This window comes from Aythya fuligula, chromosome 11 (genome assembly GCF_009819795.1).
Source record: "Aythya fuligula isolate bAytFul2 chromosome 11, bAytFul2.pri, whole genome shotgun sequence".
Lineage (NCBI taxonomy): Eukaryota > Metazoa > Chordata > Aves > Anseriformes > Anatidae > Aythya > Aythya fuligula.
Genome location: NC_045569.1, coordinates 1574033 through 1598005, shown reverse-complemented (window position 1 = coordinate 1598005; position 23973 = coordinate 1574033). Strand labels below are relative to the sequence as shown.

Sequence of the window (23973 nt, the reverse complement as noted above, 5' to 3'; positions counted from 1 at the left end):
TTCTAATCATGGAAACAGACTTTTTATGTGTTGAAATAATAATATTCCAGAACTCTTCTATGTCATTATGCTGGCATTGGGTCTTGATGAACTTTTTAGGTCTGTTCCAACTGAACTGTTCTATTCAATCCTATGTGCATCCATCTTTTTTTTAGGTGAAGTCAGACACTTTAATGTCTTCCGCTGTGCTACAGTTGTCTAAATGTGTATAAAGATTTGACGCTCTTGTTCAGAGGGCATCAATCCAGTTTTTTGTTTTACAGACTGAAAATGGGTTGGATTAGATATTTGATAAGAAAATGAAAAAATATAAATATTTGAAGGCACTGATGAGATATGCTTCATGAAGCTGTGTTATTCTAGCAGCTTCTAGCAGTATTGATTCCCCAGTAACTGTTCCCAGCTACAAATCTAAAACTAAACTAATACATATCTAAAATAACCTGAGGTGAAAGATATCCCATGCTCCCTGGGAGGCAAGATTTTTTCAAGAATCAATGTGTGATTGTTGTCCATAGGTTTATGCCTTATGTGTCACACCAATAAGCACTTATTTTATTTAAGGACTGAGAAATGTGAGGTACACGCTAACTGTTGAACGTCTTGGTAACTCAGTCTGCAGACAAGTTCATTTTTGCAGTGATTTTTCAGAAAAATAGAAAAAAGAAAAAAAAAGTAGGGACAACAGCTGATCTTCATCTATTTAAACTATGTTGTAAAATCATCTCTCAGAATGTTATACTATAACATAAAATATTTGACAAAACTTCTATTAGAAGTTTTGGTTATAGTATACAAACTCAAGAATATTGAATCCAGAAAACAGAAATTGTTATCCAGTAGTTTGGTATTATTAAATGAGCAGAATCAGGAAAAGAAACCTCAGTTCCTTCTGCCAGATGACGTTTTGGTAGAAGAGCTTTCTGTTTGCAAGATGTCTTAATATAAGAAAACCTTCAGCTGTCTATTGCAAGAGTTCATGTTATAAGTTTTCTGATTGTTTCCTAACTTTAAAGCAAATAAGACTAGCAGAACATCAGATTAAACTTAGAAATAAATAAATAAAAAATAGATGGCTCTTCATACAGTATTGCTAAGCACCAAAAGACACTAGATTTTATTTATTTATTTATTTATTTTTAAACTTCAGAGATTACTGAGCTAATTAGAAGGAAAATTCATAGAGGAGTATTTAATATTGTCCTGGCTATTGGGGGAGGTTCCAGTTGACTGGCGGCTAGCAAACGTGACGCCCATCTACAAGAAGGGCCGGAGGGCAGACCCGGGAAACTACAGGCCTGTCAGTTTGACCTCAGTGCCAGGGAAGCTCATGGAGCAGATCCTCCTGAGAGTCATCACGCAGCACTTGCAGGGCAAGCAGGCGATCAGGCCCAGTCAGCATGGGTTTATGAAAGGCAGATCCTGCTTGACGAACCTGATCTCCTTCTATGATGAAGTGACGCGCTGAGTGGATGAGGGAAAGGCTGTGGATGTGGTCTACCTTGACTTCACCAAGGCTTTTGACACCGTCTCCCACAGCATTCTCCTCAAGAAACTGGCTGCCCTTGGCTTGGACTAGCGCACGCTTTGTTGGGTTAGAAACTGGCTGGATAGCCGGGCCCAAAGAGTCATGGTGAATGGAGTCAAGTCCAGTTGGAGGCCAGTCACTAGTGGCGTCCCCCAGGGCTCGGTGCTGGGGCCGGTCCTCTTTAATATCTTCATCGATGATCTGGATGAGGGCATCGAGTGCACCCTCAGTAAGTTTGCAGATGACACCAAGTTAGGTGCGTGTGTCGATCTGCTTGAGGGTAGGAAAGCTCTGCAGGAGGATCTGGATAGGCTGCACCGATGGGCTGAGGTCAACTGCATGAAGTTCAACAAGGCCAAGTGCCGGGTCCTGCACCTGGGGCGCAATAACCCCAAGCAGAGCTACAGGCTGGGAGATGAGTGGCTGGAGAGCTGCCAGGCAGAGAAGGACCTGGGAGTGATGGTTGAAAGTCGGCTGAATATGAGCCAGCAGTGTGCTCAGGTGGCCAAGAAGGCCAACGGCATCCTGGCTTGTATCAGAAACAGTGTGACCAGCAGGGCTAGGGAGGTGATCGTCCCCCTGTACTCAGCTCTGGTGAGGCCGCACCTCGAGTACTGTGTTGAGTTTTGGGCCCCTCGCTATAAGAAGGACATTGAGGTGCTTGAGCGGGTGCAGAGAAGGGCGATGAAGCTGGTGAGGGGCCTGGAGAACAAGTCCTACGAGGAGTGGCTGAGGGAGCTGGGCTTGTTCAGCCTGGAGAAAAGGAGGCTCAGGGGCGACCTTATTGCTCTCGACAGGTACCTTAAAGGAGGCTGTAGTGAGGTGGGGGTTGGCCTGTTCTCCCACGTGCCTGGTGACAGGACGAGGGGGAATGGGCTATAGTTGCGCCAGGGGAGTTTTAGGTTAGATGTTAGGAAGAACTTCTTTACTGAAAGGGTTGTGAGGCATTGGAACAGGCTGCCCAGGGAAGTGGTGGAGTCACCATCCCTGGAAGTCTTCAAAAGACGTTTAGATGTAGAGCTTAGGGCTATGGTTTAGTGGGGACTGCTAGCGTTAGGTCAGAGGTTGGACTCGATGATCTTGAGGTCTCTTCCAACCTAGAAATTCTGTGATTCTGTGATTAATACAGAGTCACCACCTGTGGTTCCTAAGCCACAAAATGCTTGTGGCCAGGAGAGATTTTTTTGGAAATATCACTGTGCTTGCTATGCTCTTACAGTCTTCCTTAGGCATCTCATATTGGTCAGAGTTGGAAATAGGATACTGCACTCTGTGTACCTTTGGCTTGACTGAGTACAGCTATTCCGGTATTCTGTTATAAAAAGAAACAGTCCGGATAAGTCTTATTTTTTCTATTAAAAGAAGTCAGATTTTCAAGCACAATATAGCAGATGCAGCAATTAGCTCTCTGATGATGAGATCTCCGTATGTTCATTTAGTCTTTTACAATTTTCACATGTGAGCAGAAAGCCTAATCTATATTCTATATTTAAATAAGTAGGAATCAATAGCAAATCTTCTTGAATTTTTAGATTACTCAATTCCATTCTTACTCACTTACAGCCTGCAGTGCTTTCTTTCACAAGCTTGCTTAGAAAGACATCTTTTTCTTGTTTTCCTTAAGTTATTGAGAAGTTTCAAGGGAAATAAGTGGTATCTGATGATTTTCAAAGTTGTTGTTTTTGTTGATGTTAGAATGTCATTTAAGCAATCCTTCCATCGTTGACCTCTTCTGGAATTTTCAGTTTTTGAATCTTCAGCCTCTGACACCTTGTCTTGTGGTCTACTTATTCTGTGCTTTGCCCCTTCAAAAGTGTTCTTTTAAACTTCCTTTAACAAATTCATTTTCTCCAAGGCTCATAGGACCAGTCATGTAGGTAATTTCGTATCAGAGAAGCAGGTCATGTGGTATTTGCAGCATGTCTAATTTTGAGTTTTTCAGTGAGAGAAGAGAAAAGGTGTTTTCAATGACAAAATACAAGCTCATTGATCTTAATGCAGTAGAACAGATTCTCCTCTACAGAAACCTTTCTTCACATCTTTGGGTCAGGAAGGCAGTAGCATTACTCTACTATAAAGATCTCCTGTATTCTTCTTTTTAATTTGAGGTCATTTTGAAAAGTTTTTGTTTTGTTTTGTTTTGTTTTTTAATTTCACGTATATCTGGAAAATAAATTATATAAAAAAAAAACCTTCAGAAGTTAAAAATTACAGTGCTTTAGATGGCAAAACTGTTCTCTGCTCAGATAATTAGAGGCAGCATTTCTGATTTTAATGACAAAAGTGGACTAGTTTTTCTTGGCTGTCAAGAATTTGCACAGATCTGAGACACTAAATTAGATTCCTTGCAGGGGTAAACAGAATAATTAAAAAGCCTGTTAACATTACTATTTTCAAATGATTACTTTGGAAAGCAAGGAGTGAAAAGAGGTGCATCTCCAAGCCTAGCCTTGTGATAGTACTGTGTGGATTGAAATCTGTCACCTGTAATGATGTAGGAAAACAGATTACAACATGGTTTACAAGGCTGTTGTGCAAAATAAGACATTTCTTAAGAGCACCAAAAGGATGCAGGTGTTTGTTTCTTGTGATGAGAATTGTTAAAAATCTCCAAATATGCTTTTAAAGATTTCTTTAAGAAATGACTTTATAAGAAGTAATGTCTGGTCTCTCTGCTTATCGTCAAGTCTATTACACAATGGGCTAGCAGTATTAGGTATCTGTTTAAGGCTGATCGTTGCAGCACACTTCAAAGTTGACCTGCTGTATTTTTTTGCTTGCTTTTCAGAATAGTCTTTGTCATTCAAGAGAATTTAGTAAAATATCTCACTGAGCAAAACAACTTTCATTTAACTTGGACTTATTGGTAGATAATTTTTGGCCATATAACTGTTCAGAATATATATTCATTCTGTCTCACCACTATTTAGAAAACATTTTAAATAATATTTGTTAATGAAGAAGCTGCCTGAAAGTCCTTATTTTCATAATAAGCTATGAATATATAAATATATCTGTTGAAATCTGACGGTACAATAATATATTGTAATATAATATAGAATCATTAAATAAATATCCATCCTTTGCACATACTTATATACAAGCATATATGCACAGACTTTATTGATGTTCAAGACTATGTTTTTGATTCTTCAATATTTTTTTTTGAAATGCATCCAAAAAATTGTTCAAAAGATGTTTGATTACATTCAGAATCACAAGCAAGTTTAGAGATCTTTTGACAAATAGCAGTGTGCTCCAAAAACTGTAAAACTTTTGTAATTATCTTAATTAACATAATCTGTAGTTTAGAAAACTACATTAAAATGTTTCAGTTTTGTATTTAAAATGTAATAAGAACGGTGTTTTTTCAGGTATGCATTTAGTAAAACAAGAGGTGATTATTGTATTAGATTACTAAAGAAAAGAAATAATTAAACTAATTCCACACACCACCTTTGAAATACAACTCTATTTGCAACTTCATGACTAAACTAAAGTACTTTACAAAAAATAATGATGTCTGTGCTCATGGAAACAACGAAGGGCTACAAAATTAGAGAAGTTCTGCACTGTTATTCACAACCACTGACAGCTATGCTGGAAGTCTTAATTTAGGCAATCGCTAATAATTCACTGGTGTGAAACACAATGGCAAAGCAATTAATTTTTAAGTGTGAAAGTTTTCAGTGACTGTTGCCAAACACCTGAATCTATATAATAATAAAACAGTGAAGGATGTATACAGACAAAATATTAGTTGACGTCGGTGGGAGTTTCGTTTGTGTAAGGTCTTCATTGTGTAAGGACCTCACGAAGAAAGGCTAAAAAAAAAAAAAAAAGTAAAAAGTAACTATAATAATCTTAACAGCTAAATGTTAATGAACAGCTAAATGTTAATGAGAACATCAAGGCTTAATATGTTTCAGCAGATTCAAAATCAAAATATGATTCTGAATTTCTTTTAAACAGATAACAGTTCTGTATTTTTCACTTTTGCAATCATGCTAAAAATACAACTGTTTGTAGATAGTGTTATAGTTACACAACATATATATAGTAAACGCAACATGGCAGACCAAAAATCTCTTGCACATTAGATAAATATCTGCCACCACTACTATCTTGTGAACTGTAAAAATTTAGCATGTACAATGATGAAACAAAAACATTCACCACAGAGTTACTATCAGCGGTAAATTCATCAAGTGTATACAAATGCCTAATGACCTGTCAAAATGAAGAATCAACGTGAGAATTTTGCAAAGATGTAACTTACTCCTGAAAGTCTCTTACTTTTCTTCGTTTCCAACTTCCTTCTCTTTTCATTCCAGTTCTTTCTCCTTACCAGGAACAGAGTCCTGTTGAAGAGAAGGCACTAATTCCTTAGCAGTAAGGGAGAAATCAGATAAAATGAAAATCTGTGTGGCTCTTCTCTGTAGGATGATATGTTGTAAAAATATGATTGTATTCTGAACAGTGACTGTAGAGATGGCATCTTGGGAGCGAGTGGGGGAAGGTTATGTTTATTATCTGTTAATGACTTCCAGATCGAGTTGGCTCAGTTTGCAAGTTAAAAAAAAAAAAAAAAAAAAAAAAAACACCCAACAAACAACCCTTTTTTAACTGTATTCTCTGCAGGCTCAATTTGGGATTTAGAAATCATGCTGTGCTAATTCTAACCCAAGTATTACTGTCAGCAATAAAAAGGTTCTTCAGGGTACAGTGTGTCTTCAGTTAAACTGTCCATCAGAGGACTGTAAATGAATGTTAATTCTTGTGATGATGAAGTCTGTCAAAATCTGGATTTGTCTAGTCCTGGTTATTCTTGATTAATTCTTCCTTATGAACTGTCTAAAAACTTATATCTGTGTAAGAGGTTTCTGGACCTACCTACTGTGGAGAAATGTTAGAAGAGGAATAAACCTTAGAGCTATTAATTTTGCATTGGTCTTAGGAATGATGCGTAAGGTCACAGGAGTTATAAAAAGTCCTGTCATAGTGACCATCTTGTTGAGTTTACATTTCTCAAGGATTTGAGTCTCTAGTGTTCATGTGTAACACAAATGAGACAAGTGTGTGGGAAGAAGTGGTGTTTTAATTAAACTAAATGATATAGTTTGGAAAACATCAGTTTCAGACATGCAGGTCCTTTAGAGCCATTGTAATCATAATGTTATCAGAAACAGAGCCTGCAATTCAAAGAATGTTGAGATTTGTTTAAACGTGGCCTCTGACAATGCTTCTATGACACCACTGATCTTGGTCATTACACTAAAGGGAAAAGGGACAAAAGCAGTAACACTTCCCTCCTTCCTTCCTCCTTCTGCCAGATAGTCAGTCATTCAGCTTGTACTCCCATCTTGTCAACAAAGACCTCATTATTGAGTTGTCACGCTGCAGGGCTGAGCCATGTTCTGGGACGTGGCTTTTCCACTGTTGTTCTCACTAGGGTAGCGATCTGGGCTGTGCCTTTCCCTGTCTCACTCATCCTGGGACATTGGGATTCTTTGGGGACCAAGGTAGGAGAGAAAGTGTTCTTGTTCTTTGGCTTTGGTTTTTCTCTTGTTTTTCCTCCTTTCCAATCTTTTGGTAACATCTTTATGAGTAGATTAAATTTAGCCTCATCTTGTTAGTTACCAAATCTTGTTCCACTTTGTAAACTTTCTTTTTCCAGAGAGAATACTACTTTATGGCAGGAGACAAACCAGGATTTGAAATCACTCCTGGTTTTAATAAGCAATATAACTTCTGCCCTCAGTATGCCACCAGAGGAGCTCTCAGTGTTCTCTTTTCATGGTGTGTATTTCCTCCTCAAAGATGTTCCATGCCAGTAAAATCTGAATTTGATACTAGCTGGATTTTTTGGATTATCCTTTCAGGCCCTTGTCCACCTGTTTGCTACTGCACATTTCCATTAAAGTATTTTTATTTGTGCTTGTCACTTGTGCAAGCAGTGAGAGGTTTCCTTACAGCAGAGAGATGTTATTCCCAGATAGCACGTGTCTGGCACCTTTTTATGAACAAGGTTAGATTATAATCCAGTTTGAGTCAGGAGACTAATTTATTCATTTTCTTTACTAAATTCAAATCTTAGGGCTAAAATGTTACTATGCTTATTGGTTTCAGAAATTCCTGATCCATATCTGTAAAACCAAGCCTTTTTGATTGTGTCCTTGCTTGTTTTTATCTCTGCAACATAAGTGCAGACACTTCTGCAGAAGGAATGTCAACTTAACTGATGGCTATGGAAAAAAAAATGCTATGAGACATTCAAAATGACTTTCTTCATTGGTGATTAGACCTACTTCAGGAAGAGTTTAAACTAAGAATGTATCCAAATAATTGTTCCTAGTCCCATTTCTGCAGTGCAGCTAGCTAGAGTTCCATGCTCATTTTTATGAAGCTCTGTGCTTGAACGTTCACACTCCTTGAATCATAGCTTTGCTAAGAGAACTCTGACATTCTTTGAAATTATTATTGAGCTTCTGGAGTGGAGTATTGCATCTCCAGCGACAGAGTAGAAAAAGGCAAGTTAAAAAAGGATAAACTATTTTCCATAATTGCAGATTTTAGATACATTATCCAACTGCACATTGACTGTCCACAGACCTTTCTCTTTTTTTCTTCAAGTCTCTCTTAAATGCTACTGCACAAAGGAGGGCTTGCAAATGGTGGATGGCTCTATGTAATCTGTCTGTACTGCTAAGGCAGAATGAAAAATTATTATATGCAAGCTTCCAAAGTAGATGTTTACCCATAAGTCAGTATATCTCAGTTAACCTTCCTGTTAGTATTGTAACATCTTTCTAAGAATTCGGATTAACTGATATAGAAATGCTTAGTACATCATTCTCCATTTTGCTAACTTTCTGGAGTCTGGAACCGTATTAGTGTTGGTATTTGTCTGCTGATATCAGAACGCAAAGAGGTTACTTATTTCAGTTCTTTTTTTAGCAGTTCTGTGTCTTCTCTTCCATCATCCTCTCTGTGCACTAAGTTGCTGTGTTCAAAGAGGTTTTCTTTTTTCTTTCTTTCTTTTTTTTTTTTTTTTTTTTTTTTGTTATTAAATACAGTTCTTCACTTTGTGGTTATTCTTATTTGGTGATGTTATTTCTCATTTTAGGAGCTTTTGTATTTAAGGCAAATAAGGCATGTTAGTGGTTATTTGTAATTCTTCTTGTTCAGTGGATTTCCTGTTATGCAAAAATGTAAAGTTTTTCTCACTGTTCTTCCAAAGTTTTGTTTTTCCTGTCTTGATGGTTTTGTACATCTGTGTCTGTTTTATAACCTGTGGCTAAGATGTTAAGATCTGGCCTTGCCTTCATGGATGCCTGACAATTTACTGTAAAACTGCTAGTTTGTTTAAAAACCTTCAAGAAGTGAATGACTTTATTCTTCCTAAAGAGCTATTCTAAAGGATCTTGAAGGTACCAAAGATCTATCTAAAAAAAATCAGCATGTCATTCTTACATATACTATTTGATCAGTAATTGTCTTATTCCTTTATTACTGCAACAGAAAACTACAAGGGGAACTTTGCAAGACAGCAGGCTTGCACTTGGACAACGTGTGTGTATGTGTGCACTACATGAAGTATAATGTTTATACATGGTGCACAGTCAAAATCCCATTAGCTTGCTTGCTGTTCAAACTGCACAAAGCTGAATACTGCAATATACAACATACAATGTTGTACAGCTTATTTTTTACTTCAGTAGGCAGGCAGAAGGGCATCAGTCTAGTGAGATTGGATATTTACTCTCTATTTTGTGCAACATTAGGAATCTAGGATTATTAATTATACACTTCTAAAAACATATGGGATAGGCAGAGGTAATAATCTATGTTTTATTGCCAGTATTAATAAGATGTTGTCTAGTTTCCAATGAATTGACAGATCAGTATGTCTCCAATAATGTAGTAGCTGGATTAAATAGCCTTCTTAGCACCATTTTTCATCAGCTGATTCACTACCTGCAGTGACATCTGTTTGCATAGCTTTTAGGCTGGAAAAATGCATGTGAAAAATGCATTTTTATGTCTTAATTAATAGGTTTATTCATCTTTCACTGAAAGAATAATGTGTATCCTACAGTACCGAGAAAATGCTATGTGATGAAAAGGGATGTCATAACAATAGGAAGACAGCAGTATTGATGTATGGTCAGTAAATGAAATAGTATGATCTTTCTATTTTTGTTAGCAGAGGACATAATTTGCAAAGATCTACTTGAAGATAGGAAATATATGGCAGATGAAGAAATAAGTGAAGATTCTGAACATACAAATGATATGCCAAAGGAATCTGAAACCATAACAGAGGTTTGCTTTACACACTTCTGATGTTAAAAGGAGAGTAGTAAGTGTAGCTCACTCACAAGAGCCACATTTCTGTTAATGTTTATGAAATACACTACTAAAATGCTCTATACAACAAAGTTATCTACATAAAGGCAACATCAGAATACAGAGGAATGTGGGGAGAAAATAAGGAAAAAAAGGAAGGGGATTTTTCTCCTTCAATTTGTAATTGCATTAATTTTAGGTGTGATTTGTCAAAAAAAAATGACAAAATCAGATATAAATGTTATTTTTAAATTGTATAGGTTATACTATCAGTGGCTTTGAATACTGATGTGTTTATGTTATACTTTCCTTTTACTAACTGTATTTGTGCTGGGTTGTTTTTATATGTTTTATGTAATTTTGTCCAATTCTTTCTACTGCATTTTAAATTTTTCACTGTTAATGAAAGAAAAAGACTTTAGCCTTACACTAGAATTAATTAGATAAGAACGTCAGTGTGGTAAACTGCAGTTTAAAATAGGATTTACTAGGTATTTTGATAGAACTAATTTATCACATACCTTGATTCATTTTATTTTGTTTTGTTTTTAATTGTTGTGCATAAAATACTGCATGGATTTGAAATAATCCAAGTTTACTTGCAGGTGTTTATGTTCCATGCCAAGAATTTGATCTTATGTCTGTTCTAGTTTCCTGCAGTTTTCCTGTTTGAAATCAAGAAAGAAAATCTCCCATAACATTAGATCATTGCCACCAGTCTTTGTCAGAGATTCTGATCCCTCCTTATACTGATAGCACCAGTATATACTATACATTTTCTTTAAGACTAAGTTTTTTTCAACAAAACATTCTCAGCAGAAATATTTAGTCTGTGTGTAGAAATTTCTATTCTGTTCTGCTATCAAACTGTCTGCAAATAGTATGACTTAACTGACTTCTCTCCCATTTTTACAGTCTTGTATTGGGTCAGATCCAGAAAGCAAGCGTGTGCTCCTCAGATTTGGTGCCCAATGTCCCTTGGTCTCCTACTATCTGAAGAAGCATAAAATTGATAATACAGTTCCATATTCCTTGACTTGCAGAACTGATTGTACTGAAGTTTACAAACTACCATATCCTTTTTGACTCCCAACCTGTGTTTTATTTTAAGACCTTGCTTCAAAACTTTTTGCCAAATTGGTTTTAAATCAGCTGAGGCAGGGAGGAGAGGAATGAGTTACAGAAGTCTCACCAATTTATTTTGTTTCCTTTTTCTGTTATGGTCACAATAGCTGGGACAGTTTTCTCTTTTCTAGACTGAGACAGACCACAGTAATGCAGACAATCTCAGCAAGTGGTTTACCCAAAAGAGAGAAACTTGGAAATGTAGAAACAAGATTTGTTTGGTTCTTCATCTTGTTATTCCTTTAACCTAACGTGATTTAAAGTGTCTTAAGTAAGACTGCACTTCAACTTGGTTACTTTATTTTACATGTGTTAGATTTTAGGGGAATAAAGCTGAGGAAGAAACGTAAATCAAACCTCACAAAATGTAATGAAGCTCTTATCATATCTGGATTCAAACTTATTTGTTCTTATTTGTTAGACTTGGTTCTATTATGGCCCTGAATTGTCCTCTTTGGATCCAAACATCTATAAATCTTGAGGAAGTTTTGAGTCTGTTCTGAATTTGGACATATTTCTGCCTCACATTTGTCTTTCTGAATGTAGAGAAGATTTATGTGTTGTGTAGTACAGATATTCAGAGCCCTTTGTGTTTATATCTTAAACTAAATGGTTTCAGAATCAACAGTTTCCTAATTAATTCTATTCTTTTCCTGATGTATATCAAATTGTTCTACCTAGACAGTGTTTGGTGATTTTAATGAAGATTTACTTGAGTAAACATTTTCAGACATTTTTTGGTGGGAATTCTCAGAATTTTGATTTTCTGTATAAAGAAGCGTTTGAACACAACATCTTCAAGAAAAACTACTTCTCCGCTGCTTTTCAGGGTAGGATATTCAGCACGGGGAAATCACAACTTAAAAAATACTGTCAAACCACTGCAGCTTTTGTTAGAACAGGGCAACTCCTATTAGTTCAGTGTATTTAGGTGTCATGTTCTGTATTATGGTAATGTAACTTCACTGGTTTCAACAAATCATAATACTGAAGAATGGAAAACATTATTTTCAACTTTTCAGTGTGTTATTTTTATATTTGTCAAATTCTTTTTACAAACTTTACAATGATAAAAATGTAAAACTTGTTATTAAGCTGACTAATGGGATAAAAGGAAAATTTTAGACTTCTTGTGAAACCGATTGTTTTTCTCAGCAGATTTTAGGTAACTGTTCACATTATGAGTAGAATTCTGTCTAAAAATAAGTTGTGTCCACTTCTTTATGGGTTGATTGAGAACAGAAATTTCCACACCATTCTCCCTTTAATGTGACCACAATGGGCAGTTGTAACTTTTGTAACTTGTCCATTTATATAAAAAGAATAAATTAGCAAATTAGCCACCATAAACTGTTAGTATATCCAGTTTTGCTGACATGTTTATTGTAATTTGCAATATGCATGACGTTGATTTGCAAAAATGTTCCATTTTCTTTTTTAAGAGTATGAGTTATAAATTCATGAATCATGAGAAAGCAAAACTGTAATAAAACTTAGAAGTTGGAAACACTACAAAGTACATCTATGTCATCCTTAAAAAAAAGGGGGGGGAGGGAGAGGGAGAAGGTTGAAATTTTTTGTAGTTTGATTAAAAGCCTAAAACCTTCCATTTCACTTAGCTAAAAGAGAATAAAGTCTTTCATGCCTTTACATAATGAGCAAAAGGCATCTAATGAACATGTCGTGAAATGTCTAGGAAAAAAAAAACTAGAACAAATATCTTAATGTTCTGAGCAGTGCATTAAAATTACACAGCATAGAATTTCATAAAGTAAATCCAAAGTCTAAAGATGTAAAAAGTATTTTTAATGTTTTGTTTTAGTAGTATGTATTTCAAGGAAAGGAACTTATCTCCAAAAGCACATATTGGAATTAAAAGTGGCCCCTAATGAACACCTAATGAACAAACAAAGGAAGCCCAAAAAAAAAAAAAAAAAAAAAAAAGAGGCAGAGAGAGGCCTTCACAACCATAAAAGTAGAGTTCCAAATATCATCCCTCTTACAAAATTTTTCCTGAAAATAGGCTGCAGAGCACAGAAGTCAATTTTGGAAACATTATAACTATGAAATTAAGTGCAGTAGAGTCGGCACTTTCAAAAATAATAATAAACAAAATCAGGCAACAACTTTATTCTAATTGCATTTAAGAAATTAAAGACCACCTATGTAGAGGGGGAAAAAAAATCTCATTAGTGGAGCTACAGTAGATAGTTGAGATTCAAACTCTGTTAACCCAACCCCTTAGGCTTGCTTGAAAGAGCTTACAAAGTCTTTGTCATGCTCTTTGTGCCAGAACAGAAGTATAAAATGTGCACAGGCATCTCAAGTCTTCCAGCTCCATCGTGCTATGGTAAGTTCATGTGCATTTCTTGGCACATCATGTCCTCGCAACATAACTGTGCCCTGTACCACAGGGAGAAAGGAGGCCACCAAGAAGAGGTTGTGTGAGGCTGCTAGTTTAGTGTAGTGCTCATAAATCCCATAAATCATTACATTTTTATGTCCATAAAATTTTATTTAACCAGCTGATGTATGTCATAGAATTCATCTTCAGACATGAAATCTCAATTTGTTATCACTAACTATGAAGTAGCTTATTTTCAAAGTATCAAGAGTTTTGTGATAGAAAAGGAATTTTCTGTAGCATCTTCAGACAGCCTATGGGTCAGAGGAGCAGTGCTTCAGAACCGGTTGTCTGGTATTTCTCCAGAAAGCACTGGAGCCTGTCCATCCAGCCCCATGGAGCTCAGTGGTACTCTTGCTGTGAACTAATCAGCCTTTGAGACTGAGCCTGGCTGCTTAATCTGCACCCCCTAACAAGTTCTTACCAAAAATCAGCTTCTTGAAGATAGCACCCTGAAATGTCATCATCAAGAAAGTTAAATATCTTATGAATTTCAGACAAGACAATAAATTTTGGAATTTTTCAACAACAGTGAGAGGCCTGTAAGTCCAACTTCTGAAGCCACTTACACTAGCCATCATATTCCCTCTAGAGGAAGCATTGAAAATCAGTTCCAACAGTGCCCCACTCTCTCCCCATTTGCCATCATCAGGTTATAGATCTTCAGAAACAAAAGCTTCTCAGGCTGCTTCTCACTTTTTCAAATGGACTTCTGAAGGGGAGGGGAAAAAAAAAAAAAAAAAAAAAAAAAAAAAAAAAGAGAAAAAAAGTCTTTTGAAAGCCTATCATCAGTTTTGCTGCTGATACTGTTGGATTTGCTCTACCAAGACTTACACAGGAATTTAACTGAATATCTCTTTAGAGGGTCCATGCCTGACTACAGCTGACTTTATAACAGCTCAGTAGGTACTTTTCACTTGATCTTTAACCCTTTGTCTTCCAATATTTCTCCTTATCTTTGGCTCTGATGAAGTTTGTGATTCAACTGTGGAACTTTATCCAAGTTCTGTAAATCCTTGCTGGACTCTTCTGGTTCTGATTTTAGCTCCTGTTTCCTGTTCATTTTTTAAACACAGCTATGAAAGAGCTAAGTGTTTCTAAGGTCATAAAATTAGGTTTAGACCTCCTTAAGAACTATGATTTGTGAAGCTGCTTAAAAGTGGCTCACTAAATTCTTCCTCAGGGATAGGTTCTTGTAAAACCGTTGTCTTAATTCTTTAGACAGATACATGGACAGGAAGGAAAAAGTTAGAAGGCAGAGTGGATGTTCATTGGGAAAAAAAACAATAGAAAACTCTTAAACATTTAATACGAATGATTTAATGTTATTGCTACTGACACTTGTCAGTGAAAACACACACACAACACTCAAAGTCAGAGCAGCTTAGCCAATATTAAATATGTGTATGTCACATAAGAGACAGGTAAGAGTCCAGAAAATGTAACACAACATGAATTAAACTTTTTTTTTACATGAAATCCCGTAAAAATAAGGCCTTCAGTAATAATCATCAGATACCGCAGTAAGAGTTTCATACACACCTGCTTCAGTGGTACTTGAACAATTAATTTGGATAAAAACAAAACAAAACAAAACAAAACAAAAAACAAAAAACAAAAAAAAAAAAAAAAAAACACTTCTCTTATAGAACATATTTTTATTCCCTTCCTGAATCACACACAGCTTGGGTGGAAAGAAGACAGCTGTTTGGGCACTAGTGTATTTCAGTTTGAAGTACGTCTAATCTTTATTGAGTTATTTGAGCCTTGTGTACAAACTGCGGAAAGCCATGCTTTTGAGGGGAGATTTTTTTCTTTTAATATTAATGTCTGATTTTGGCCAACAAAGTAGAGCTTAGGAGACAACAGAAATTCTCTAAACGCATTAAACTTAGAATCCAATAAATACACCAAATACTTCAGTATAAATCCTCATCTTGTTTGTTGCTTCTGCAGGAACACTGCTACTGGGAATCAATCTCAAGCATTTTATTTGGCAATTAGTTCTCAAAAGCTTCTTAGTGTCTACTTCTTTGTTAGCTTCAAGGTTGTGTTTTTTTGTTTGTTTGTTTGTTTTGTTTTGTTTTGCTTTTAATCCTTTGTGGTTTTTCCATTAGTAAGTCTTACACATGAATTTGGCACAAATGTCTTAATTACATTTTTGTTTAATTAAGACTGGAGACAAGTTAGTCTTACATGCAAACACACTATGTGTTATCCTATGGGATGAACCATTTGCTAGGGAGTATGAGCTGGGGGGGAATCCAGGTTCTGCTGAACTCAATGGCCAGATTTGCTGAGACTCTAGGAAAGGAGGCTCTAGGACGTGTTCATCCACAGGCTTTAGTGGTAAAACAGAAGTGGCTAACCTGAGGGAAAAATATCTGTCCAGATTCCTAGTGTATTGATTACAACATGGTCTTACAATCTTAGAGTGAATGTTGCAGTCCCGTTGAAGTGGATGATATTACAGAGGTGTTGAGGAGTCCTTGACAGGACAGGGGCAGATTCTGTCTCCTGGTAAATGCTGTGCTCTTGTTATAGGCTGTGATGGGGGTCTAGCATTAGCTTGTAGTTAATTACTTTGATCCAAGTCCCAAACAAGAGGGCAGAGTATAGGAGAGAAGATCAAGCACACAATTAGTCGTCTGTGTTTATTTTGTGTTATTGAATCTTAGAAGAACATTCAGCAAAGAATAGAAAAGCAGAGGTAGCGCAGATGTGATGGCATTATTGCGTAGCAGCACTTTCACTGCCCATCCTGTGTACTCTGGGAAAGCCTATCAGACTAGGCTGCATCACAGGGAGCAATATGCGTGAGTGTTTTACATTGTACTGCTTTCTGTATCGCAGACTCAATGTCAACTAGCCTCTTACTAATACCTAGGCTTCCATTTCAAAATTAGCATTTAAAATATAATCTCATATGCTGTGAGATTCACAGATTTAGTGATGTCAAGCCTTGCTTGCCTGGCTTTCATGCTATACATACGATGTAAGTCCTTTGTAGTTCATTTTTCTCACTGAAGCATTGTCACAAGGATCAGAAAGAACTACTTGAGGCCTTTCCATAACAGAATTGATTTGCATAGTATCTCTTTTTAGAACAAGATAAATCTTGTGAATGTTGTGCTGTGTTTATCTTTTGCTATATCTAGTTGGGATTTAGTACACAGATAAACTTCCTTCTTAGCTGAAAATGCAAACCTTTCACTTAACTGAAATTGTAGCACAGCAGTTGCTCTGACATATCAAGATGTTATTAAAGAGCCGCATGGACTCAGAGGAATTTCAGAAGGATTACACTGAGTAAGTATACAGTAGTTACTAAAATAAGAGTTGACATTCATATCATATTAATCTAAAAACTAATGATCCTGAAGGTGCTATGCAAGTCATTACTATATATTAGGTTGACATGCGTGTGTTTGTGTATCTCGAGTCCAAGAGAGCAAATGTCAAACATAAAGTCATGATCCCCTCCCATCAAGTGAACGATAAAGTTACTCTCCTTCTATTTGGGAGCATGTTCCTACATACAAGATATTTGCTGTCTGCATTATCATGATGAAGAAGTACATGTCAATGGGATTAAGATAATGCAGAGTATTAATATGGCACCAGGCAGTGTCGTTGCACTTAGATGTCTGACAGTGTTTCCATTCCAAATCCTTTTTGGAAAGGTTTAGAACCCATTTACTGCACAGTAAGATTAAACCCACAATTGAATGAATTACAGGCAGACACTATAGTAAGATGAAATCACACCACTGATAATCACAGCTTGTGCTTAAAGCATGCATCACCTCCGCATATAGTCTCTGACATTTGTTTTTGTTAGTTTTCCATGTGTGCGTGTGTATACTATTTCACATTATTTTAGTTGCAGAAAATGTAGCTTATTTAGACTGAAAATACAGGTAGAGTAGTTATTAAAATGTATTACAGTTTTTAATTAATGCAGCATTACTGCAATACAGTTATTAAAATACAAATCTTGAAAGACATAACACGTTTAGATGTTGGAGCTTAATATGCAGAAATTGTTATCCTAAACCTTCTTGCTTTGTTGTTAGGAAACTACGAATGTCCTTGCTGCTTACTTTACACATTGTTGCTATATCATTCTCATGCTATTTTATGTATTTATTACTAATGTATAAAAATGTCTTCAAAAGCAAATAATAATAAAAAACAGACACCAATTCATTCTTTTTAAAATTTATTTAAAAAGAAATGATTACTTCCTATTGGTAATTAAAAAAAAAAAAAAAAAAACTTATATACTCTGAATACCATAAATCTTTCAATTAGTTATGTCTCAATTTTATTTGCAGATTACAGCAAAAGTATGGCAAAAAATTGAAGCAATAAAAAAGGAAAGGAAATAAATTAATCAGAAGTTCAGAACATTTGTTTTTATTCTTTTATTATTGTGCCAGTTTGTTTATGAGAATATCATTTATAAGATTCATTGAAAAGTGCTGCAGCCCAAAAGCTTGCCTGCATGTTTTTGGGAAGGTTCCATGATTGTGTGATATGTTCAACTTGAAAAAATGAATCCTTATTCTTCTCATAGACTGAGCTTCCACGAATACAGCTGAACTAAAGTTTAACTCAAATATATGAAGGAGTACACTGCTTTTATGACAGGATTATAAGGAGAGACTCACTCAAACTAAGGACTGTATTTATTAAGACCAGTGATAATAAGGCCATGGCATTATTTTTCTTTAAAATCTCCGCGGTTAATTTGAAAATTCTTGAAGATATTTAGCTATTGTTATTTGATTTTTGGAGTCCTGTTTACAGATTTGGTTGCACATACAGCACATCTGCTGTACATTACAAACAGGCTACAAGATACTACATTTCCATCAATAGTATTAGTGAATGTCTTGAGATTAAACATTCCTGTAGTTCTAGATCCTGTTCTCTTGCTCTCCTGTTTCTCTTATCCCTTGCTCTTGTCAAATATATCTTTTAACTGTCTTCCCTCCAAATTCTGTCTCTTCATTTCTCCTCTTTGTGTCTAGACCCTGTCCTTTTCCTCTTGAGTACTTGATTTGCTTGATCTAGAGCATTCTCTGTTCAATTTTTCTTGATTGTCAAAATACAAAAAAATGTTCTCTAGTAATAGTATTACCATTGTATGTCCCCTCTGACATTCCTGAAAAGACCTGGCAGTCTACACTGGCTGTGTTCAAATTTGGCAGAGTCATCTCACAGAATTAGTAGCCTCTAAGAATTCCTATTTGGCCTGAATTAGCATGGGTAATGTCCAGAGGATCTCTTCTGAGAGATCCCTAATTTGATGCAGACTTCTAGACATCCACATGTGCTTAGCATCATAAAAATGTGCAGAGGGACAAATCTTGTTCTATCTTTTATGGCCAAAAGGGTTATGACATGAGCAAAACTCCTGCATTCTCATTGTAGATGGCACAGAAGCGCAAATTAGTGTGGGCACAGGAAATTAATCTTGTACTTAGAAGCATGGCTAGAATATTATTGGGGTATCTTAACATACAGTCATCTCTTTGGGTAATCATAATTATTTCTCCTACTGAGGAGATGGGCTATGAATAGTGGATGTTACACTTCAATGCATTGCAGTTATAATCTTGAGACTGCTAGTAACTTCCTTAGGCACTGCATAAAATAGGGGAGAGAGTACAGTTTGTCAGAAATAAGTTAATGATACTAACTCTTGGTCACACCTACTTAACCGTTATGTAGTACAACTGAGTGAATTCTCTCCTTAGTTATCCCTTATAATTTTTTTTTAACATGGTGAATAAGTTACATCTAATCCTTTGTAACAGTCTTGCATGAAAATGCAAATTCATCCACAGTATAGAGATGCACGGCTAGGATTGAACAATTAAAATACAGTATTTGGACAACTCAGCCCCAAACTTTGTTTCACTATTTGTTCATTCATTTAGTAGGGGGAGGACGTTGTATCATACAGCTCACAGATAGCATTGATTTTCACTTAAAACTTTCATATTAAGTCACCCTTGTACCACGCTACAGAAGAATATAGCTAGGAGGAACATTTTCCTGCTTAACATAGTGGGCTCCTGATGTTTTATTTGGCCTGCAGGTGCTCCTCCAATATTACCATTAATTGCAACAGAAATCATATTTGAGACTAGCATGAAACTTGTAATGTTTAGCAAGGTCCTTCCATTGTTTTTTGTTGTTGTTGTTGTTTTTGTTTGTTTGTTTGTTTGTTGTTGTTGTTGTTGTTTAATTCCTTAGTTTGATCTTTCATCTTTACAGGATTCTATAAACAGAACAACATCCAGCAGCTGAAGTGAGCAAGCACTGAAAACTCTGCAAACACTTCAAGGTTCCTACCCTACAATAAAATGTTTCATTGTTCCACCTGGTCTTACTTTTATTACAGAAAAAGGAAAAGAAAATACATCTGCTATAACAAATTATTTCAATTTCAGTTTTCTGTGTCAATAGTTTTTTGTAAATGAATGTTTACACTGAAATCTATTTTTAGTATTGGGAAAAAAATAGATCTTAGTGTTCTTTTAATCACTTCTTCAGAAATGTATTTTGATAATAGCAACTGCTCACTATAATAAAAAACAGAGAAGGCTTTCATTTACTGTGGCATTGGAAGTCCTGCCAGTTCTAAATGCCCTACATAGTTTCTTTAAAAAAAAATTATGTTCTTTAGGCCTCAACAAAAACCAAAGCTCCTCTTCCAGGTTTGGTAGCAAACAGACTATTATTCTCCAATGCTAACCTTTGGACATCACTTTGGTAATAAGCTTTCTTAACATTTTTTAGGAAAGTATTCAGCTTGTCAGTAGGCACCATTGACACAGTGCAGCCACCCCATCCAGCTCCAGTCAGACGTGACCCAACGGCCCCAAATTGCCTAAAACAAAATAAAAAAAAATCATGAAAAATAAGCCAGAAGGGAGTAATTGGTCATATATTAAATTCCTATAGAAAACTAGTGAATACTGGACTCAAAATACCTCTGTGTTATCTGACTTGCTGAAATTCACTTAGTTGTATATGATATACCAACAATTTGTATTTACCATTTTGGACAGAAAAAATCTGTCACTTTAAGATGCAATGTAGTCATTTCTGTCAATTCTATGATACTGTCTTTTACAGTGCTTCAGCATCAACTGTTTTAAAGATCACAGTACAGCTGAGATGAAGAAAGCAGGGGAAGAAAAGGGATTGTGTTAGCAACGTTCATAAGACATCAGAAGTGAAAACAATACATGATAAAAACAACAAAAGAGGGTTCATAAACTTAATTGCACAGGATGTAGGCATGCAAGCTATTTTCCAATGTGGCAAAGATGAATAGCTCTATTCTTCCAGGGCAGATCTAAAACATGCTGAAGATTCACAGACTTCTGCAGGACTACAGAGAGTGCTGGTCAAGAAAATAAGAGTTCGTAAACTCATTTTTTTAAAGAAAAAAAAAAGTCTTTTGCACTCAAACATCTGTTTATGCTGAATGGACAGAGCTAGGTATCTATCTTTAGAGGAGCCACATGAACGTAACAGACTTACAGCAGTAGAGGTAAAATAAGAATATAGTCTCAAAAGAACAAAATGCCTTTAATAATGGGGGCAAAAAGAAAAAAAATGATAAAGAAAAGACATGAAATGATAAAATCATTCCCAGCCTCAAGATACTGGCCTGCTAGAAGTGTCCTACAGCGAATCTCATGCTGTTACCATGCAAGATTCAGATGCCACCTCATTAGAATTTAGATGAATTACTTTCATTACTTTGCTTGCCTGTGTTCCTTATCTTTAGTTAGATTTAGAAGGAGTAGGAAAATACCATGTAATGAATTTCTTTTGGATGGTTCAGAAAACTCATTTGAAATCTTAATCCTCATGAGAGGTCTAATCAGATTTGCAACAAGTATTTTTTTTATATGTTTTCAATATCCATGCATTTGTGACTTACTAGTCATAGAATCGGTTTTAGGAAGGGTGAGATTCATGTGAATAATGTATTAGAAGATGACAGCTCATTCTGAGCAGGCTGTTGTGATTTTTTGCATGTACATTTTATGTTAAATGAGTCTGGTATACTGCTGGGTAAGAACAAGTTTAGGTCGTATTTCAAGCAAGTATTTACATATGTGTTTCATTCTAAACATGCTTACATATCTTCTTGAATAGAAACACTTTCTTCAGTGTCTGTGTGGTGCCACCCTGCATATTGACTCGATTTTATGTTCCTTCTTTATTTCCTGTTGGTGTTTTATTTTACTTATGATTCCTGTAAGCCACTCATTCTCTGATGCAATTTTTGGTTGTTTCTGGCCCATGGAGCAACCTCCTAAAATGAGCAAGATACAATCCAGTCTCAATTGCAATCAATAGGGAAATTCCCATTGACTTCATAAAGCCCAATCCAATTTTCAGAGTGGTAAATCAACTGTCTGTGTTCATCTGGTCTGTTACCTCAGTCAGAATTTTGTATTTCACTTGGTATCTGGCTTTTATTTTGGTGGGCAACTGAAATCCCCTTAGAATTGTTCTGAACCTTTTATTGATTTCATAATTCTCTGCAGTCATGCTCATGCCTCATTTTTACTGAGTCATTTTAAAATACTTAGTTGAAATAAAGCGTAAAGTAGGCAGAAAATGTGCTTGTTTCAGAGCTGAAGTCACTGTGTTTCAAAATACTGTGGCTAATGATTTCAAATGTGGTGGTACGATTAGGTGCTCAGGGTGTAATGCTGAGGAACTTGGCATTTTGACAGGCAGTGCTGCAACACCTGAAAGTTAGGTATCTGAGATTGAAAGAATTCAGAAGTGAGCACCTAACTCTGCTGATACTGGAGGTGTGGTTGGTGCATGGGAAGTATCTAGGTCAAACACAAGGAAGTGATTTTGGAACAGGTCTGAAACTTTTTTTCATTGAGTCTCAGTCAATTCAGTCCTAAGCTAGGACTTACTCTTCTGGTAAAGTGGGATTCATAACCAGACACTCTCTTTGTGTGCACCAGCATCTAAATTATGCATTTATGAAGAAAAGAGCAGTAAGCAGACAGTCATTTTTTCGACAATCTTGCAGACAGAGCACTTACACAGTGAGTGACATGGATTTAACATGTGGGAAAGTATGTGCACTACCTGGGCTATAATGCACCCATAAGCAAAAGTAACAGAGGGGTTAGAAGGAGCACGTTAAATAATAATAATAATAATAATAATAATAATAATAATAATAATAATAATAATGAAGAAAAGCAATGTATGTCTACAGTTCAGTGTTAGAGGCACTTGGTGCTGAGTCTTGGGGTCTGCTCCTCATTTCCTTATGAGCTTACATACCTTGTTCCAGTATTCACAGGACAAAGAGAGAATTGTGAGTCTGTGTGTGTGTGTGTGTGTAAATGAGAGTGAAAACATGAATGCTACAGCAAAGAAAAGATTAAGAATGGAAAGATCAAGAATGAAAGTTGCACAGTTGGTATATAGAAGTGATAGGTAAGACAATGCAGTATGACATTTTGAAAACAGTTCTGTTGTGAGAGATGAAAAAATCAGCAATATTGTTAATTTGAAATACTCAAAATTATGAACCAGCTATTCAGGAAGTACAGAATTAACATGAGATTTAAATATAAATTGGGGGTGGTGGTATGGTGCATACTTCTGTTTCATAACTTAGTGTGCATTTGAGTAACATATTTAAGGTTTTTTGGAGCTGCAAACTTTTTCATTGGTTTTTGTTTGTTCATTTTTCAAACTATACCATGAACCTGTCCAGGCCTTGCAGCTTTAGGAAAATCATCAGTGATAAGAGTCTTGATAAAATGCAGTTGTCTCTGTATCATAATGTGCCTGGATGTAATATAAAAATTGCATTTTAAAAGTGATCAGAGAGGATTCAGCCATCTTCGTGTGGCTGGTAACACAAAAATTATTGGGTTTTATACCCCCAAGATATGGAGAATAAGGGAATGAAACTTATTTGTAAAATTCAGGGACTTGGGGAGAAAGTACCTCAGGAATTTGGGAGCTCAGTTCCAATGTTTTGTTCCTTACCTATTTAGTAAACCTCTTGTGTTTTAAAAGGCTAACAGGTAAAATGGCTATTAATAGCATGAGAAAGGTTAGAGAAAGAACAAGTCTTCTGTCTTTGCAAAAAATAAAATACTGACCAACTGGTGGTTACTCTTTTCAGCACTACAAACCACAGCAAGTATGGATCCCTTTCTTTCTTGGCAGATGCTGTACAGTAAAACATAAAGATCTAGGCAAAACAGAAAACATCTGGATATGCAGATTATTCTTCACAGTTTAAACCTTGTAAGGAGAGAACAGCAGTAGACTTGGGCAATTCTGTGGAATGTATTTTTGGAAGGGCTTTTTAAAGTTACAGGGCAGCTGTATATCATTGTAAGAAAAGAATGTAATTTATGTAGTTCCTGGCCATTTCTATAATCACATCAGCCAAGTTTTCCTAGAGTGACTAGTGATTTTTACGTGCCCTAGTTTTTTAATGCACAACTCAAGAAAAGTTTAGAGCTTTTTTTCCCCAATAGTT

General features: G+C 35.9%; 1 protein-coding gene across 3 annotated transcripts in view; it reads right to left on the bottom strand.

Annotated features, from left to right (window-relative positions):
• Positions 1-3135: 3135 nt before the first annotated feature.
• GALK2 (galactokinase 2) overlaps positions 3136-23973 on the bottom strand; it is a 66526-nt gene continuing 45688 nt past the window's right edge. Inside the window, exons 9-12 of one of the 3 annotated variants that reach the window (XM_032194748.1) lie at positions 20176-20310; positions 5808-5889; positions 5279-5352; positions 3136-3451 (exon numbers count right to left, since the gene is read on the bottom strand). In XM_032194748.1, coding sequence (XP_032050639.1) covers positions 3430-3451; positions 5279-5352; positions 5808-5889; positions 20176-20310 — 313 coding nt within the window. In that variant the 3' untranslated portion in view covers positions 3136-3429. Of the gene's footprint in view, positions 3452-5278; positions 5353-5807; positions 5890-19828; positions 20311-23973 lie in introns of those variants that run through there. The other 2 variants (XM_032194745.1, XM_032194747.1) reach the window with 2 other exon arrangements.